This window comes from Rana temporaria, chromosome 12, assembly GCF_905171775.1.
Source record: "Rana temporaria chromosome 12, aRanTem1.1, whole genome shotgun sequence".
Classification (NCBI taxonomy): domain Eukaryota; kingdom Metazoa; phylum Chordata; class Amphibia; order Anura; family Ranidae; genus Rana; species Rana temporaria.
This window is the reverse complement of record NC_053500.1, coordinates 100,223,962-100,245,225: the sequence shown is the minus strand read 5'-3', so window position 1 is coordinate 100,245,225 and position 21,264 is coordinate 100,223,962. Positions and strand designations below refer to the sequence as shown.

Below are 21,264 nucleotides of genomic sequence, written 5' to 3'. Positions count from 1 at the left end.
CAAAACCCACCCTGAGAAATGGCGTGCAGCCATTACTGGAATGCAAGGAGATCAGCAGCACCGAGATGCAAAAAAAGGATGAAAAAAGGTGAAAACATATTTAGCAATCTGATAACTATCTATCAGTCACATTTGCTTCCAATCTGTTTCTTTCTACCTCTTTTATGTCTGCATTAATAGCAAAGCTTTGTGTATCTCCGCTAACTCCTTTTGCTGAGCAGACTGTCTGTTGCTGCTGATGGAGGGGGCACAATTCAGCCTCAGTTGCCATGGAGTTTCATCCAGGGTGTGACGACATAACCGGCATCTCCTAGCTTAGGAAAAAAAAGACAGAATAGCCCCCCCATCTGTAAAGCCACACAATCTGTCTGCATCCCACACAGCCCATACCTCTTCACATGTTTACTCTACATATTTTACACCATACTTCTCTTTGACCCATGAATTAGTGCTTGCCCTTGTCTGAAGCTCTGCATTGCACATCTAGTTGCATCCTTCGATGTTTTTTACATTTACAAAGGTGGCAGCATCCAGCCATGTCTCTGCTTGTTTTTCAAATTTTTTGGACACACTGCAGTAAATCCTAACATTGTTGCACCCCCACCATATGGCCAATGCTCCCTTTGATTAACATCTCCACATAAAGGACTACAGTACTCAATGTCAGCTCGTTTAATACTATAATGGTTTATTTTATAGATTAACCTATAGCAGGGTTTTTCTTTTCAGAACTCATCATCACATGCAAGCATAGCCCTGCATTCACGCGCTCGTTATTTAGCATTATCCCTGGGTAGTAACTGACGCCCTTATTTGTTATCAGATTTCCCTTGCATTCTGCATTTTTTTTAGACTCTCCTGCTCCTTTTGGATTTTTTATCTTTTCTCCAGCAATGCTTGCTTTATCAGCATAGGATTAGGCAGCCATGTCATGGGAAGTGGGCATAGGGCATGGGGCAGTGCCAGGCACAGACTGATGGACCAAGTGACGTTCATAAAACTAGAACTGGCTGGAGAGGGAGGGGCTGCAGGAGCGGATGAGGCAGAGAGATGAATAGAGACAGAAAAGGGGATACAACAAGAGGGATATAAATGGAAAAAGTAATTTAAGATAGAAAAGAGAACACAGCGAGAAACAGAGAGCGAGAGAAGGAGAAGAGGAGAAGTCAGATAATACAGATGTAGAGAGGGAGGTGGAGGCAGAAAGAAAGAAGTGGGAAGGAAGCATGGGAATCTTAGTTTGTTAGAGAAGGACAGATACATACACAGCACTCACGTGAGACTGTAGCTGAGATCTACTTTGGGGATTCCTCTGTAGATGGAATGAGATCATGGGGATTCATGCCCTGGTAGGCATTTGGTCCTGCTGTGCAATGAAATTTCTGTATAAACAAGGGACGGAGCCAGGACTTTTGGAAGGAAGGGCATCTCTGGCATGATATATTACTTCTGGTGAGATGGAGGTGATGTGGTGGGCACTGCTGTGGTGCCATCATGCCCAGCTTTTTCTTCATGCCAACCAGGATTTTCAGAGCCCTTCTTGGAACAATGACATTAATGAATTAACCCCAAAACAAACTCCTTCAACTCCAACATCCTCGCTGCCCCTGCCTACTCCTTCAGATCTTTCATCGCTACCCTCTTTGCAAGACTCTTCTCCTACTTATTCAATTTTGACCCCATCTTTATTTTCACAAGATGCTACAACCACCAGTCCTACAACTACTCCACAGCCATCTACTCCTGAACCAGACCAGCCAGATGAAGAAGGCAAAAAAGCAGCTCTACATTTTCTGCACTCAGGGGATTTTCTGTCTCTGTCAGAAGTGAACTGCACCAGGAGGTATGAGATAAATGACCTGCAGGGATCCCCACCTGAATCCCTTCTCCATCATGTCAGAAGACCAATTGACTATCTTCTACATGCCACCAACTTCCTTAATATGATATTTCAAGCCAGTGACATGCGAGAATCCAGTATACGAGAAGATATGGAATGGTATCATGCTTTGGTTCGCAGTCTTGCTGGGGGAGATCCACACATTCGTCGGGCAGCACTCTCCTTCACTGCCCAACCTCTATCCTCTAAACCCCAGCTACTTCTTCAGGCAACAAAGGAAGGTCATGAAATTCTTCTTCAAGACCTCTCCTCAACCCTGCACCGTGTAAGACATATAAAAAATTATGGTATATGGAACAGCTTTCAAACCAACCTCTCTCTTACCAAAGCCATTCTAGTAAATGACCTGCAAAGTTTGGAGACACCTAAGTGGAGCCGTGGAGACAGCTACATTGTGGACCCAAACCAAGTTCAATGGTCAAAGCCTTTTCTGGAATGTGAGGGGAGTCGCTTTTCACAAAAATGGATGATCTCACTTTCTACAGCATTCTATGGGCTAAAACCTGATCTGAGTCCAGAGTTTAAGTAAGTGGGTCTTGATATTCATGTGTGGGAAGGGGACAGATGGAGTCTTTGAAAATCATGTAACATGGGGGAGGGAAAGGAACAGGATGGGAGGAGGAAGATTGTCTGTTTGACTGAACAAATATCTCTGTTGATAATACAGTGTGATTAATACAGTCAGGGGAATGATATTAACTGGGTCATCATGTGGTAATATTCTGGTTATGTATGCATATTTCTCTTTACCATCTCATTCTGTATAGTGATTGCTGTTTGTCCATCATGTCCCCCACCTGTCCATCATTTTACCCTCCCCCTAAGATTAGTCTCTCACACATACTGAATTCTGCATCACTCACATCAGTCCTCAAACTGAGCAGCTGTTAAGCTGCAAATCTCCTATCCTCTAGCTTTCATATAACAGATGGCCCTAGAATGCCAGTTTCTAGCCACCTATGCATACCACTGTCTGGCCATCTTAGTATTACCCTATTCATAATAAGCCCATATACTGCTGCCCCTGTGATCACCATCATACCCTGTGTGCACTCATGAGAAGGTCTCAGTAACAAATTATGTTCTCCATGCCCTTATGATAAGTTTTCTACCTAAAGTTATTAAAACATTATACAGATTGTTTTGATTACATATACAGTTTTAAAAAAAAAAAACTATAAATTGAGAGAAAAACTTTAGGATAAAACCGACATAATAGCAATTCGTGCAGCTGCCACACCAACCCAGACAGTCCCTAAAACGTTAATTTTAAATACAAATAATCTAGTACATATAACTATATTAAATATATAAAGTCACAAGAGCCTATACTGAAAACCAGTATATCCAAAGAACCTACATATAAAAATGACTATATATTATCTACAAATATTGCCAATGTATAGAGATTATGTTACACCATTCAATAGCATTCACAACATTCAATAGAAACACTGGTAATTAATCATTGTAATTCTATAACTCTAAAGTTAATCAATTAATTTAAACTAACAATCCAGCCGCTGATAAAATATAGTAATACATTTGAACTTTTTGGACAAAGAGATAACATTTAATAGTAGCTACTGGAAGTTATATAGGTATATAAAACTTGTAATGATATCAACTGATTATTGTATATATTTGAAATATTAGTCCCAGAGGCTTAATGGTTAAAAGATGTGCCTATAAATGTATTTATGTGTCAAAAACATATATACATATGTTGAAGCAACAACAAGCTGCTGCTGCACAATGTATATGTAAAGCACTGTGTAAATTGATAGCGCTATATAAGTACCTGAAATAAATAAATATTCTGTGTCAGCAATGGTGTACAACTGGTTGAAGCAATTCTAATCTGTCACTAGAGAAGTTCCAACAAAATGATGTACCATTAAGTATATGAACCAGCAGCTGTATCACAAGTCTTAGGCCCCTTTCACACTGGGGCAGTGGCAGTATAGCGATGCTATTTTTAGCGGCGCTATACCGTCGGAATTGCGGCGGTATTTGGCCGCTAGCGGTGCGGTATTAACCCCGCTAGCGGCTGAAAAAGCGTTAATACAGCCGGCAATGCGCCTCTGCAGAGGCGCATTGCCGGCGGTATTACCGCGGTGTCCTATTGTTTTCAATGGGAAGGAGGGGTGAAGGAGCGGTGTACACACCGCTCCAAAGATGCTGCTTGCAGGAGATTTTTTTTTCTCCCGCCAGCGCATCGCCTCAGTGTGAAAGCCCTCAGGCTTTCACATTGAGAATGCTGGGGCAGGAGTATTTCAGGCGTTATATATGCGCTATTTTTAGCGCTAAAACGCCTGAAATATGCCTCTGTGTGAAAGGGCCCTAAGAAAAGCAATATATTCTGTCTGGGGCGGCTCGTCCATTAAGGGGGCATGGGTGCCGCCCCCTCTTTCCAGCCACACCCTCTATGACTCATGGATAGATTCATGCTACGCACAAATCTATCCATGCCACCCCCTATTCAGGCATCCGGACCCTTTTCGGATGCCGGGCCCCTGAATTCCAGTGGCAGGGTGTTTTTCTGAAGCACCTGATTAGAGCCATAGGCTCCATTAGGCTTCAAAAAGGTGGACTTGGAGCGCAAAACATTGTGCTCACAGTCCACACAGATGTGTTAGAAAAGCAAATTTATATTTGCTTTTCTAACACTGAACCACCTCTCCGTCAATCAGGCAGCGCATGTCTAATACCTATCACCTGATTGGCTGAAGGCACAGGTGCCCTGATTCGGCACATAGCAGACCAAAGTGGAGTGGAGGGGGAAGTATGGAGGACACAGGAGCCATCCCAAAGCTTGCCGCTGTCACCCGCTGCCTTATCCACCACTAAGATGGGGTAAGTTCAGGGCAGACAGCGGGCAGGGGTCACAGTGCCGGCATTTGATGAGCACAAGAGGCAGAATTTGATAGGCACAAGTGGCTGCATATAATGGGCACAAGTGGCTGCATGTGACAGACACAAGTGGCTGCATATGACGGGCACAAGTGGCTGCATTTCATGGGCACAAGTGGCTGCATTTCATGGGCACAATTGACGGCATTTTACAGCAAAAGTGATGGCATTTTACAGCACAAGTGATGGCATTTTACGGGCACAAATGGCTGCATTTCACGGGCACAAGTGGCTGCATTTCACGGGCACAAGTGGCTGCATTTGATAGACACAAGTGGCTGCAATTAATGGCACAGTTGTTTGCGTTTGATGGGCACAATGGCTGCAATTGATGGCACAGTGGCTGCATTTGAAGGGCACAAAGGCTGCAATTGATGGGCACAAAGGTTTGTTTGCTTCCCCCCCCCAAAATTGTGAGCACCAGGCACCACTGGTCCCAACAGCTTAATTGCAGCAGGCAAATATATAGTAGCAATTCGACACACTCAGTCCCAGCAGCTTCACCTCAGCAGGCAAACAAGTGCATCATGCACTCCAGGTAGCCAACTTAATTAGCCATCTATATAACCGTGGACTAAATGAGTCAGAGGATAAACCACAAATCCCAGCAATCCAGCACACACATTATCATTAGACAAAGACATAGCAAAACAGGTACACTACACATCTTAGCAGGTAACTATCCACTATCCATGAAGCACCACAAATCCTGACAGACTGACCACACCTGATAAGAGTTGTAGCCAAACCAGTGTATCGTGCCCCCAGCAGACGAATCCAGCAGAAAGCATCATAGGTGAACATATACACCACAAGTTCCAGCAAGCTGACTGGAGAATACCTGCACATGTAGCAACAACACACACACACACACACACACACACACACACACACACTGGAGGTAACAGTGCCATAGAAGGGGACCAGCATGGCCCCAAGGGTTGCTGTGGGACAAACAAAAGTGTCTCACCATCAGGTATCTCAAAACAATCATCTCTGTATTTGTTTTTATGTATTACTGCATTCAGTCACCATTTATTCTGTTACTGTACCTGTATGACATTAACATAGCATTATTGCAGTTTGCCAATCCTTAAATGTGGTGGCTGGATTACTTTTTTTTAGCATTTTGTTCCTTTATTTTTACCTGTTGATCCAGCCAATAACATGCTTCTTGTCTTGGGGAGACTCCTTAATGTATGGAGGAGAAATCTGAAGGAGGAGTCACCATTCTACAGTAGTACTGTCTGGATAGAGTAGTGTTAGGCCTCGTACAGACGACCGAACATGTCTGCTGAAACTTTTCCGCTGACCAGTTTCAGCAGACATGTTCGGTCGTGTGTACGGCCGACCGGACAGGTTTCCAGCGGACATTTGTCCACCCGACCGTTTTCGAGCGGACACATGTTTCTTAGCATGCTAAGAAACATGTCCGCTGGCATCCTGTCCGTCGGACATGTTCGGTCGTCTGTACAGACTCACCGTACATGTCCGAGCGGCCCGCCATCCCTCGCATACGTCGAATCACTTTGACGCATGCGTGGAAGCATTGACCTTCCAGCGTCGCACACGTCGCCGCGTCATCGTCGCGGCGCGGACACGTCACCGCGCTGTCTGTCTGAGCGGATTTCTGTCTGATGGTGTGTACAACCATCAGACAGAAATCTCCGAGGGGACATGTCCGCTGAAAACGGACGGCGGACCGTTTTCAGCGGACTGTCCCCTCATCTGTACAAGGCCTTAAATGAACTGGTAGATTTTAGATGCACTTTACATAACTGACTAACAAATTAACTCCAGCTAACACTTTTTAAAAAGTTACTGAGATGAGATGAAAGTTTTAACTGGAAAAAAAAAGAAAAAAGAGTTGACCATTGTAAGCACCTCTGTTAGTGTTAAATTGTTTGTTTCCTCTATCATCCACTTTTGCTAGAAATCTTGGTGTGATAAAGGAAGGAGAAAAATAACAGGTAAAACACCTTAGTGTGCAGGCCACTCAAGTTTCTCCACCCTAAACTCACTTGAGAGCTGCCTTCAATAGAACCAAGGGACCAAGCCCAACCCCTGTAAAACAAAAAACAATAAAACACACCATCAGCGGCGGACTGACCATTGGGACTTTCGGGCACTGCCCGAGGGCCCCATGACACTAGGGGGCCCCATCAGGGTTGCCAGGCTCAATAAAACCAGGGACAGTATGTAAAAATCTGTGTTTTTTTTTACATCTGTCCCTGCTATATCTTAAACCGACATGCTTTTGATGTGAAAATCCTGAGATTTTAGCTGCCATCTGTAAGACCAGGGGCCCCATAATCTTCTATTGCCCAGGGGCCCCATGGGTTGTCAGTCCACCCCTGCACACCATTATATATGAATCAGACCAGTGCACAACGCAAGGTCCATAAACGCATGGATGAGCAAGTTTGGGGTAGAGGAAGTTGACTGGCCTGCACAGAGTCCTGACCTCAACCTGATAGAACACCTATGGGATGAATTAGAGCAGAGACTCTGAGCCAAGAATTCTTGTCCAACATCAGCACCTGACCTCACAAATGCGCTTCTGGAAGAATGGTCAAACATTCCATTAGACACACCCCTAAACCTAGTGGACAGCCTTCCCAGAAAAGTGGAAGCTGTTATAGCTGCAAAGGATGGGCCAACTCAATATTGAACCCTACGAACTAAGACTGGGATGTCATTAATGTTAAATTGCATGTAAAGGCAGGCGTCCGAATCCTTTTGATGATATAGTATATACAATATCTCACAAAAGTGAGTACACCCCTCAAAATGTATTATATCTTTTCATGTGACAACACTGAATAAATTACACTTTGCTAAAATGTAAAGTAGTGAGTGTACATCTTGTATTATGAAAATAACAACACACAGGGGGTTATTTACTAAAGGCAAATCCACTTTGCACTACAAGTGCAAACTACAAGTGCAATGTGCACTTGAAATTGCACTGAAAGTGCACTTGGAAATGCACTTGGTAGTGCAAAGTGGATTTGCCTTTCGTAAATAACCCCCCACAGCCATTAATGTCTAAACCGCTGGCAACAAAAGTGAACATGTCCAAATATTATGTGTGGCCACCTTTATTTTCAAGCACTGCCTTAACCCTCTTGGACATGGAGTTCACCAGAGCTTCACAGGTTGCCACTGGAGTCCTCTTCTACTCCTCCATGATGACATCACAGAGCTGGTAGATGTTAGAGACCTTGCACTTCTCTGCCTTGCATTTGAGGATGCCCCACAGATGCTCAATAGGTTTTAGGTCTGAAGATATGTTTGGCCAGTCCATCACCCTTACCCTCAGCTCCTTTAGCAAGGAAGTGGTCATCTTGGAGGTGTGTTTGGGGTCGTTATCATATTGTAATACTGCGGCCCTGTCTCCAAAGGTAGGGAATCTTGCCCTGCTTCAGTATGTCACAGTACATGTTGGCCTTCATGGTTCCCTTAAGGAACTGTAGCTCCCCGGTGTCGGCAGCACTCATGCAGCCCCAGACAATAAAACTCCCACCACTATGCTTGACTGTAGGCAGGGCCGCCATCAGGAATTATGGGGCCCCTTACACAGCTTCAGGCATGGGCCCCCTGGAGCAGAGAACCGGGGGGGGGGTGCTGCCGCCTGAAATTGAGAAGCGGGGGGGCTGCCACGAATTGAGAAGCGGGGGGGGGCCCTTTACACAAAAAAGAAGAAATAAAGGAAAAAATATATAAAAAAAGGGGGGTAGCCATCCGGGGACCTCTGGGCCCTTTAATAAAAATAAGAAATATATATAAAAAATATATATATATATTTTTAAAAAGGGGGTTGCCATCTGGGGCACTGGGGACATCTGGGCCCTTTAATAATATATATATATATATATATATATACATATACATATAAAAAGAAATTGCAAAAAAGGGGGGTTGCCATCCGGGACCTCTGGGCCCTTTAATAAAATTGAAAAAAAGAAACCTCTGGGCCCTTTAATAATAAAAAAATATATATATATATATGTAAAAAAATAAACATTTATGAAAAAAAAGGGTGGTTGCCATCCAGGGCCCTGGGGACCTCAGGGCCCTTTAATAAAAAAATAAAATAAAAAAATATATATAAACAAAAATAAAAAAATAAACATTTATAAAAATAAAAGGGGGGGGGGGTTTGCCACACATGGGGCCCTGGGGACCTCTGAGCCCTTTAATAATAAAAATATATATATATATATATATATATATATATATATATATATAGACAAAAATATATATATGTAAAAAAAATATATATAAAAAATATATTTTTTTTATAAAAAAAGGGGGGTTGCCATCCGGGGCCCTTTATTAATAATAATAATATTATATATATATATATGGGGACCTCTAAAAAAATTAAAAATGGCCCTTTATTAAAAAATAAAATAAAAATATATAAAAATTTTTTTTTTTTTATAAAAAATAAATACAAAAAGGGGGGTTGCCATCCGGGGCCTCCGGGCCCCTGGGGACCTCTGGACCTCTAAAAAAAAAAAATTGGCCCCTAAAAAAAGGGGGTTGCCATCCGGGCCCCTGGGGACCTCCGGGCCCCTTACAGGTGTAATGCCTGTACCCCCCTGATGGCGGCCCTGACTGTAGGCTAGACACAATTGTCTTTGTACTCCTCACCTGGTTGCCGCCAAACATGCTTGACACCATCTGAACCTAATAAGTTTATCTTGCTCTCATCAGACCACAGGACATGGTTCCAGTAATCCATGTCCTTAGTCTGCTTGTCTTCAGAAAACTGTTTGCGGACTTACTTGTGCATCATCTTTAGAAGAGGCTTCCTTGTAAAGCAACAGATACGCAGACCAATTTGATGCAGCATGCGGAATATGGTCTGAGTACTGACAGGCTGACCCCCCCACCCCTTCATCCTCTGCAGCAATGCTGGCAGCACTCAGACATCTATTTCCCAACCTCTGGATATGATGCTGAGCACGTGCACTCAACTTCTTTGGTCCACCATGGTAAGGCCTGTTCTAAATGGAGCCTGAGTGGAGCCTGTCCTGTTAAACCTGTCTTGACCATTGTGCTGCAGCTCAGTTTCAGGGTCTTGGCAATCTTATTATAGCCTAGGCCAGGGGTGTCAAAGTACCGGCCCGCGGGCCATTTGCAGCCCGCGGACCGGTTTTAAATGGCCCGCAGGCAGGGCGGGTGCCACGGAAGTGTAGATTGAGGTGCACGAAGAGTAGCGCAGGAAGCGTCTGTCATAAGTTCATTTGTCTCTCATGTCACACTGCTACTCCCCGGCGGCCCCTCCTCTCTTCTCGTCCATCCCCATTTGCTTGTGACATTATCTGAGATGCCGGGGAGTAGCAGCGTGACATGAGAGACAAGTGACCTTATGACAGACGCTTCCTGCGCTACTCTGCCTTTGAAGAAAACAACAAGTAAATGACCTGTGCCCTAATGTGCTCTCATGTGCCCTGATGTGCTTTCATGTGCCCTGATGTGCTCTCATGTGCCCTGATGTGCCCTGTGCCCTCATGTGCCCTGATGTGCTCCCATGTGCTCTGATGTGCTCTCATGTGCCCTGATGTGCTCTCATGTGCCCTGATGTGCTCTCATGTGCCCTGATGTGCTCTCATGTGCTCTCATGTGCTCTCATGTGCCCTGATGTGCCCTCATGTGCCCTGATGTGCTCCCATGTGCTCTGATGTGCTCTCATGTGCCCTGATGTGCCCTCATGTGCCCTGATGTGCCCTCATGTGCCCTGATGTGCTCTCATGTGCTCCGATGTGCTCTCATGTGCCCTGATGTGCTCTCATGTGCTCTGATGTGCTCTCATGTGCCCTGATGTGCCCTGATGTGCTCTCATGTGCCCTGATGTGCTCCCATGTGCCCTGATGTGCTCCCATGTGCCCTGATTGTGCCCTCATGTGCCCCGATTGTGCCCTCATGTGCTCTCATGTGCCCTGATTGTGCCCTGATGTGCCCCATGTACCCTCATGTGCCCCAATGTGCCATGTGCCCTCATGTGCCCCATGTACCCTCATGTGCCTCATGTACCCTCATGTGCTGGGCTCTATACATCAGGGTGCCCTGTACCCTGATGTGCCATGTGCCCTGTCCTGATGTGCTGTGCCCCATGTGCCCTGATGTGCTCTTATGTGCCCCATGTTCCCTGATTGTGCCCTGATGTGCCCCATGTGCGCCGTGTGCCATGGTGTGCTCTTATGTGCCCCGATATGCCCCATGTGCTCTGATTGTGCCCTGATGTGGCCCTTGTTCCCCAATCAGGGAACATGGGGCACACCAGGGAACATGGGGCACATGAGAGCACATCAGGGCACATGGGGCACAGCACATCAGGACAGGGCACATGGCACATCAGGGTACAGGGCACATGAAACAGCACATCAGGGTACAAAGCCCAGCACATCAGGGCACATGGCACATCAGGGTACAGGGCACATGAAACAGCACATCAGGGTACAAAGCCCAGCACATCAGGGTACATGGGGTACCCTGATGTGCTGGACTTTGTACCCTGATGTGCTGTTTCATGTGCCCTGTACCCTGATGTGCCATGTGCCCTGTCCTGATGTGCTGTGCCCTGATGTGCCATGTTCTGTACCCTGATGTGCCATGTGCCCTGTCCTGATGTGCTGTGCCCTGATGTGCCCCATGTTCCCTGGTGTGCCCCATGTTCCCTGATTGTGCCCTGATATGCTCTCATGTGCCCCATGTGCCCTGGTGTGCTCGTATGTGCCCCATGTGTCCTGATATGCCCCATGTGCCCTGATGTGCTCTGATTGTGCCCCATGTACCCTGATGTGGCCCATGTACCCTGATGTGCCATGTGCCCCATGTACCCCATGTACCCTGATGTGCTGGGCTTTGTACCCTGATGTGCTGTTTCATGTGCCCTGTACCCTGATGTGCAATGTCATGATGTGCTGTGCCCTGATGTGCCATGTCCTGCATTGTGCCATGTGCCCTGTCCTGATATGCCCTGCCCTGATGTGCCGTGCACCCTGATGTGGCCTGTTGTGCTGTACCCCTATGTGCTGTGCTCTGATGTGCCCTGTACCTTGATATGCTGGGCTTTGTACCCTGATGTGCTGGGCTTTGTACCCTGATGTGCGCTGTGCACTCATGTGTGCTGTGCCCTGTGCCCTGATGTGCTGTACCCTGTTGGTGAGTGGTCAGTGTGCAGTGTAGTGGTCAGTGTGCAGTGTAGTGGTCAGGGTTAATAATGCGTTCGCTGACACCAGTACTGTTTTTGAAGTTTGAAAGTTTGCATGCGGCCCCCCATGGGATATGGAAACTTGTCTTGTGGCCCTCAGGTAATTTGAGTTTGAGACCCCTGGCCTAGGCCATCTTTATGTAGAGCAACAATCCTTTGTTCAGATCCTTAGAGAGCTCTTTACCATGAGGTGCCATGTTTTAAAAAAAAAAAAAAAAATATTAAACTTTTTTAAAAGACTTTACACAAAAGACATTAAACACTATTACATTTATACATGCCATGTTGAACTTGCAGTGACCAGTATTAGGAAGTGAGAGCAATAAAACTAAGTTTAACACATCTGCTCCCCATTCACGCCTGAGATAACGAGTCACATAACACCGGGGAGGGAAAGTGGCTAATTGGGCCAGATTTGGATATTTTCACTTAGGGGTGTACTCACTTTTGTTGTCAGCGGTTTAGACATTAATGGCTGTATATTGAGTTATTTTGAGGGGACAGCAAATTTACATTGTTATACAAGCTGTACACTTACTACTCTACATTGTAGCAAAGTGTAATTTCTTTAGTGTTGTCACATGAAACGATATAATAAAATATTTTACAAAAATGCGAGGGGTGTAATCACTTTTGTGAGATGCTGTAAATTTTGTAGTCCATATGGACAATATATACTTTTTTTAATATTGCTTGAGTTAGTGATTTCACAAGAGTGTTAGCAGCACTTTATTAGAATATTAATATTTTGGTAACAAAGCGTTTAGATTTATTATTTCTATCAAATTATGGCATGTTCAGACAGGCTTGCTCGCTGTGGTGCAAATTTGTAATTTTATTTTTAATATTTATATTTATTTTCAAATATTAAATGCCTCTAAGGCCCCGTACACACGGTCGGACAAAACCGATGAGAATGGACCGCAGTTCAGTTTCATCGGTCCAAACCGGCTGTGTGTATAGCCCATCGGTCTGTTTTCCTTCGGTCCAAAATTTTAAAACATGCTTCAAAACCGAACCGATGGACCGCTGCCCGATCGGTCCAAACCGATGGTTAGTACAGAAAAGCATCGGTTCAAAACCATGCTCAGAATCAAGTCGACGCATGCTTGGAAGCATTGAACTTCATTTTTTTCAGCACGTTGTGTGTTTTACGTCACCGCGTTCTGACCAGATCGGATTTTGAACTGATGGTGTGTACACACATCAGACCACTTCAGCGGTGAACCAATGAAAACGGTCCCTTGGACCATTCTCATCTGTTTTGTCCGACCGTGTGTACAGGGCCTAACTGTCTGAAATTGTGGCCTGTTCATACAAACTTGCTAGCTGTGGTGCAAAATGTTATGGTGTTCTCAAAAAATATATTTTTCAGATATTAAATGTCTGCTAAAACTATGAGGTGGTGGACTGGCTTACTAAACCATCCTCATCCTCTGTCACCCAAGCAGAGACTAGTGTGCAGCCCACTGCAGCTGCCAGAGTGGCTAAAACCTGCCTTCTTGTCCACAGCCATTTCTGCCATAACCCCAACATCAGGCTTGGAGGAGACAGCTGAGATATTTGAACACAGCATCAGCCACTTGCCCCTTGACAATGCACAGCCATTACTTGATTCAGATGTTGGCTGTGAGGTTAAAGTGATTGTAAAGCTTTATTTTTTTGAAATAACAAACATGTCATACTTACCTCCACTGTGCAGTTCGTTTTGCAAAGAGTGGCCCGATCCTCTTCTGCTGGGGTCCCCCGGCAGCTCTCGCGGCTCCTCCCCACATCAGATAACCCCCCCTAGGAGAAGCGCCCTCCCAGGGGTTACCTTGCGGGCGCGTAGGGTATAAGATTTCCTATCATCTGTGCCCAGTCTTGCCACACAGAGTTAATCCAGCGCTGAGCAATCCTATTTTATTGTTTAGTGAAATAAAATGGACTTACAGAGAAAAACCTTAGTCCGTTCTTCCTCCTTGCTGTGAGTGATAGGTTATTTACATATCTCATGCACTAGCCTTAGACAGAGGCACATCCTGTGTAAAAAGTTCACTCTCCTCTCCAGCTCTTCCAGGATTGGCTGCATTTACTGTGTTTTGACTGGATGTTTCTCATCATGGGGTGTGATCCACAGTTCAGTGTGATGAGGAAATGCATGTATACTGCAGTGAAAACACAGAACAGAAAGCAAAATATACACAGACAAGTGATCTTATTTAGGTTAGATGCATCTAGTGAAAGCTGGGCAGAATTGCAGTGTGTGTGTCTGAGGTCACCTGATCACAGTTGCAACATCAGGTTATTTACATATCTCATGCTCTAGCCTGGAGACAGGCATTATTTTTTAATTCCCACCCCTAGTCCTTTTCTGAAGTCATGTGGTTACTTTTCTGGATTTTGACTGGATGTTAGGGATCATAGCAGAATTTAGTGTAAGGAATACACAAGAGAAAATGCATGTTGACAAGGGGAGTGTAGAGGTGGGCGGGGAGTCTACTGACATCACGACTCCACCCACCGAGCTCCAGACAACAGACCCACCCACAAAATCTGGAGTTTTTCGGGTCTTATAACAGAGAGAGGGGAGACATTTGACAGGTAAGAATACATGCAGGAGGTATGTATATCCTTATAGATCAGCACTATGGCAGTAGTTTAGAAAGGATGAGAGTGGGTTAACATCCACAAGGGTTTACAACCCCTTTAAGGAAGGCAGGAACATGAGCCTACAGAGAGGGGAGAACACTGGTACACAAATTGGCAATCATGTTTCATCCAGTAATGAGGATGGAGGAGATGATAATGATGATGAGGTCACTGACGTGACTTGGGTTCTGCATAGAGCAGATGAGGAAAGTGAGGGTGAGGCACAACCCCAATGCGGCAGCCATCATGGAAGAGTAGAGAGCAGCCACCCTAGTTCATCACATTGTGGAGCTGTTTTCTCCCTGGCCACTTCCCACAGCTCAGCTGTCTTGGCCATTTTAGCACATGTGCAGCCGATTGCACTGTTGTAATGTGCAAACTTTGCCTCAAGCTGATCAAGCGTGGCAAAAAACACCAGCCATTTGGGTACCACATGCTTTACAAGGCATTCAACATCCCACCACTCAGCCCGTTGGCAGGAGCACCTGAAAGCCACACAAAAGGGGTGCAATTCTGTCCCTCCTTCTTACTCACCTCAGTCCGCGCCCGCTATACCTCATGACCTCTCAGCAGCCTCCACTGACAGGGATTATAGTATAGAGCAGGGTGTCCCAGGTCCTTGCAGAACATCTGCCAGTAGCACACCACCAGCTGTAGACTATAGCCGGAAAATTTCTCTGCCCCATCTGCTGCTACGAAAAAAATATATATATACGGTCACTGCCACCCACATGCCCAGCATCTGAATGCAAGCTTGTCAAATGTTGGGGCATCATTAGGCAAGGCAGTCAGCTGCAAAGATCACAGTACTGCTTACACGTGGTCCAGCAAGCATGGTCAGAGACAATATATTTAATTCACAGCACACTGGGTAACTCTGCTTGCAACTCGGAAGAATGCAGGACAGGGCTTAGTGCTGCAGCTTGTTGCGCCGCCACGTCTCCATACAGCTAGTGGTGATGATGCAAGATTTGTCAGCTCTATCCCCTCCTCCATGCCCATGCCCTCCTCTGCTGAATTGTCCTATGAACCACAAGTACCCCCTAAGCGTTCAAGGGGCTATTCAATGAGTCAGGCTAAAGGGTGCTATGCAGGGCTTCAGCTGGTGTGTTTAGGGGACAGGAACCATACAGTACCTGAGCAGAAATGATTGCAGCTCTGCAGAGGCAGGCCCAGAGGTGGTTCACGCCATGCCAGCTGGAGCCAGGAATGGTGGTGTGCAATAATGCCACACACCTCCTGTTCAGAGATCGGCTGTTCCCAGTGATCGGGAACAGCTATCTCTGTCATGTCTCGTGCAGCCCATCCCCCCTACAGTTAGAACACGCTGAGGAAACACATTTAACCCCTTGATCTGTTGATCAAGAGAGGAGCAATGGAGAAGACGGCTACCTAAGTGATGCATTTCATATTTTAAGTCATTGCTGCCCAGGGCCATCAGCTTCCACATCCCATCAGCAGCGTCTGCATCACATGGTGGATGATTATCTAGGGCAGGGGTGTCAAACTCAATTTCATTGTGGGCCGCATCAGCATATATGATTGCCCTCAAAAGGGCTGGTTGTACCTGTAAGATTAAATATCCAGCACATCCCCTCCCCTTTACATTAGATGTCAAGAGCCACCCCACCATCAGAAGTTGAGTCCCCCACTCTCCTTTACATCACAGTGCACCCCCTTTCCTTATGCTGCTGCTGGGAAGAAGCTGGATGCATTGCTTGAAAGCAGAAAGTAAGGGTCTGGAGTAGGACCAGAGGAAGGCTGAAACTCTCCTGCAGGGGAGGTGTGAGGGCCACATGAAATGGCCTGGAGGGCCGGATTCGGCCTGTCGGCCTTGTGTTTTACACCTGTGATCTAGGGGCAAAAAACAGAGAAGGAGATCTTTCCAGATGACGATCCACTGGCTTACTGGGTCATAAGAATAGACCACTGGGCAGGACTTGTCCAGTATGCAATTGAGCTGCTGGGCTGCCCTGCATTCAGCGTGCTTTCTGAATAGGCATTCGGTGCTGCTGGAGGTTTTGCTACTGATAATAGAATGCCTCTGTCCACAAACTCTGTGGACCATCTGACATTTATCAAAATAAATCAGTCCTGGATTACCAGCAGCTATGAAGCCTCTGATGCCGATGTCACTGATTAAGTGTTTTTGGGATGTGGAATTTTTTTGGTGTAGGTTTCGTGGGCACAATTAACACCCATTTAATTTAAGTTTGACAGCAAGGCCAATTCTTGCTTCAATCAAGAGTACCTCTATCGGGTTACAGTGTGAAGGTGCCACCGACACCCAAAGTCCAATTTTTCCACACCTGTTACTTCTATACAAAGTCTGTGGAAGAGACACCAGAATTTATCCAAAAAATCTCTAATCTTGTTCTCAGTGCACTACATTGTGACCTTATCATACAGACTGGCTCCCCCAAACCGTTGCTTGCAAAATAAAGAAAGCTTGCAGAGAAAATTTCACTTTTTTGGCTTTATAAATGCAATTATTGCTGCAGCAGCTTCCATACACAGTACAGATGTGCCACTTCACATGTAGACTAAGGGGACCCCCCAGGCACTACATTGAAAGACATTTTTATGCTTTCACTTTAAGCATCGACAAATTAATGGGGTGGGCAACTTAAAATAATGCATTTGGGTGGCAAAATTTTTAATGCAATCTACTCACTAGGGGGTGAACCTCTGGGGGAATCTAGGATGGAAAAGGACCTGGTGGTCCTAGTAGATGATAGACTCAGCAATGTCATGCAATGCCAAGCTGCTGCCAACAAAGCAAACAGAGTATTGGCATGCAGTTAAAAGGGGATTAACTCCAGGGATAAACCAATAATTCTCCCACTCTACAAGACTTTGGTCCTGCCTCAACTAGAGTATGCTGTCCAGTTCTGGGCACCAGTACCAGTGTTAATTTTTTATTTCAATTTAGTTTTAGTCAAAAGCCCCAGACTTTTTGACAACAAACTTCAAAATGAGCAGGTTTTCAAAAAAAATCCGACCGTGTGTATACTCCATCGGACAAACGTTTTCATCAGACAAAAGTTCGCTCTGCAAACGGACAAACATTTCGGCAACAAAAGTCCTACGGTGCAAAGTCCTATCTTGTGTACAGAAGTCCATCGGACTTTTGTCCAAAGTACAAACACGTATGTTCAGAACCAATGTTAAAATCAACCAACAATAGCAAAATTTGACCAAAGGGTGGCGGTAAAGAGCAGGAAAGAGCTGAAAAACCATGTGATTTTGGGAGAGTTTGCTGAAAAAGTCCTGCCGTGTGTATGCATACCAAGTTAACGGCCAACGCCCTTCAAAAAAAAATCCACTGAAAAGTTTGTTTGAAGTCCGACGGTGTGTATGAGGCTTTAGTCTTAGGACTAAAATGGCATTTTAGTTTTAGTCCCATTTTAGTCTTCTGCAATTGTTTTAGTTTTAGTCATATTTAGTTGACTAAATCTCCTGTAGGTTTTAGTTGACTAAAATGACCTACATTTTAGTCGACTAAGATCTCCAGGACATTTTAGTTGACTAAAACTCATTTTAGACGTCTAAAATCGAATGGGCGTAATTAAATTGTAATGCAATAGTTAACATTTCTCTAAAATTTCCAAATTCATTATATACTGCCGTAGTGAAGAATTGAATATGTTATTAGTTATGGTATTGAGGTATTAACATGCACTACAGACCAGTGTTCATTTTAAAGTCAAATTTCAATTACATTTTAGTCTTAGTCTTTTGACTAAAATGGCATTTTAGTTTTAGTCCCATTTTAGTGTTTTGACCAAAATGCCATTTTAGTTTTAGTCGTATTTTAGTCATCTCAATTGTTTTAGTTTTAGTCGTATTTTAGCTGACTAAAATAGTATTCATTTAGTCGACTAAAATGTTTTAGTCGACTAAATTAACACTGGCGAGAACAAAGAAGGGCAACACAGCTAATAAAGGGTCTGGGGGATATTAGTTATGAATAAGGATGAACCGAACACCCCCCCAGTTCGGTTCGCACCAGAACATGAGAACAGGCAACAAATGAGTTTGAACACGCGAACACCGTTAAAGTCTATGGGACACGAACATGAAAAATCAAAAGTGCCAATTTTAAAGGCTTGTATGCATGGTATTGTCATAAAAAGTGTTTGGAGACCTGGGTCCTGCCCCAGGGGACATGTATCCATTTCACCCAAAAAAGTGTAACATTTAAAAAAAAAAAACACAAGAGCCAGCTTGGGACAAGTCCTTTATTAAAAACAAACAAACAAAAAAATTCAGCGATGTAATCCATCTCGGGACGACGGGACGATATTGAGCAAAAAAAAAAAAAGGAACAGTTCCGCCTCCATGGGAGGTGGCCGTGAATCCATACCAGACCTGAAGGGCCTGGTATGGAATTTGGGGGGACCCCCCACACATATTTGTTTTACATTTTGATTCAGGATTTCTCTTAATATTCATACCAGACCCAAAGGGCCTGCTAATGGACTGGGGGGGAACCCATGCCATTTTTTTTAATGACTTTTATCTGTATTGCGGAACCCGACAATTCATTATAGGCGCGAGTAGTTTTAAATGACTTTTTTCCTTTAGAAATGTGATTTTGCACAGGAACTGTTCTAAACACGGGGAAAAATGCGCCACTTTACAGGCATACCATAGACACCCCCAGGTACGAAATTTAAAGGAATATTTCACTTGTATTGTTTCACTTTAAGCATTAGTAAAATCACTGCTCCCCAAAAAACTTCAGTTTTTAAAACTTTTTTTTGTATTGATACATGTCCCCTGGGGCAGGACCCAGGTCCCCAAACACTTTTTATGATAATACCATGCATATAAGCCTTTAAAATTAGAAATTTTGATTTCTCCCATAGACTTTTAAAAGGTGTTTCGCATTTCACGAACACCGCAAATTGTTCGCTATTCGGCGAACAAGCGAACACCCGATGTTCGAGTCTAACTTACGTTCTACTCGAACATCGAGCTCATCCCTAGTTATGAAGAAAGGTTGCAAGCACTGAACTTATATTCTTTGGAGAAGAGACACTTGAGAGGGGATATGATTTCAATTTACAAATACCATACTGGCGACCCCACAATAGGGACAACACTTTTTTGCAGAAGAAAGTTTAATAAGACATGTGGCCACTCACTAAAATTTTGAATTAAAGAAGTTTAACCTTAAACTGCAAAGAGGGTTCTTTACTGTAAGAGCGGCAAGGATGTGAAATTCCCTTCCACAGGCGGTGGTTTCAGCGGGGGCATCGATTGTTTCAAAAAACTATTAGATAAGCGCCAGAGTGACCACAGCATACAGGGATATACAATGTAATACTGACATATAATCACACACATAGGTTGGACTTTTTTTTTCAAACTCACCTGTAACTGCTTATTAAAAAATTATTTTTTTTACAGCTTTTGATACATGTCCCCAAGAGCAGTACCCAGACCCCCATAACTTGTATGCTCAATTACTTGCATATAAGCCTTCAAAATGGGCACTTTTGATTTTTCTAGTTCGGGTCTCATAGACTTCAATGGGGTTCATTATTCAGCTCTGAACCTTCAGCCCATCCCTAGTGGTGACATATGTGCATTCCAACCCCACCCAATTGCATATCATATGAGATGTCATCAGGGGCATGGACACATGTTACCACACAAACTTTATAAAGAAATACTAGGGGGGCAGATTGTTCATTGTGTATGTAGATTGACAACACATGAATGGGGATGACCTATTACCCCCAGAGGATGTATCAAAAAGCCAAAAATATGTCCAAAACAAATGACAAAAATAATTATGTTACTAATTCACTGTGCATGGTACTCTGTCAGAAATCATATGACACCTTATAATATCCTATAATGATCCACTCTCTTGTATATACATTATTAAATCAAACCTAATCAAATACATACTCCAATAACATGATAAAAAATTGAAATCTGGTAAAAAAAAAAAAAAAAGTGATGAGATACGGTACAGCTGTAAAACCAAAATAAGGATCTAAAATTTAACCATTTCCCTATTTTAATACCAGAGCAAATTGATCCAAACTAGACTAACGAAACCTCTATCTAAGGCAAGAATTAAAAGGGGTAATTATGAGCCCTCAAGTATACATATTTATTAAGGAATAATCCAGAAGTCAGGGGTTAGAATGTAAACTTTGATAGATAAACTATTATTTATAAAACGATTGATGTTCCGTTCAATATTGACACCATGAGTGGTAAAAGTGCTCATCTCATAGATTCCCCTCTGCAGTGCGGACTATACTTGTCGATTCCCAAAAAAAAAAAAAGGTACAGGCTTGGTTTTTGTTTCGATGAGTAGCATGAGTTTTGAAACACTATGGACCTTAACGTGATTGTAAACAATCACTTTGTAAAACCCATTCAGTTTAAAATAAAAATTAAATGCACAACATTTGTGTATAGTTATTAAAAAAAACATTATAAATACTTTTTGCTCCCTTTTTTCTAAGTGATCACATTCCCTCTGTTTTCAGCTGCATAAGAGCTGGGGGGAGGAAAAGCACCGGTATACTGAGCTTCCCAGTGAATGGCTGTGCACTCGGGGCGAGTGAGG

At 44.1% G+C, this 21,264-nt stretch overlaps 1 protein-coding gene across 1 annotated transcript in view; it reads left to right on the top strand.

Moving 5' to 3' along the window:
* Positions 1–856: 856 nt before the first annotated feature.
* LOC120918315 (probable G-protein coupled receptor 158) overlaps positions 857–21,264 on the top strand; it is a 190,974-nt gene continuing 170,566 nt past the window's right edge. The window contains exon 1 of the mRNA XM_040329837.1: positions 857–2,425. Within this exon, the coding sequence (XP_040185771.1) occupies positions 1,458–2,425 (968 nt within the window). The 5' untranslated portion in view covers positions 857–1,457. The remainder of the gene's footprint in view (positions 2,426–21,264) is intronic.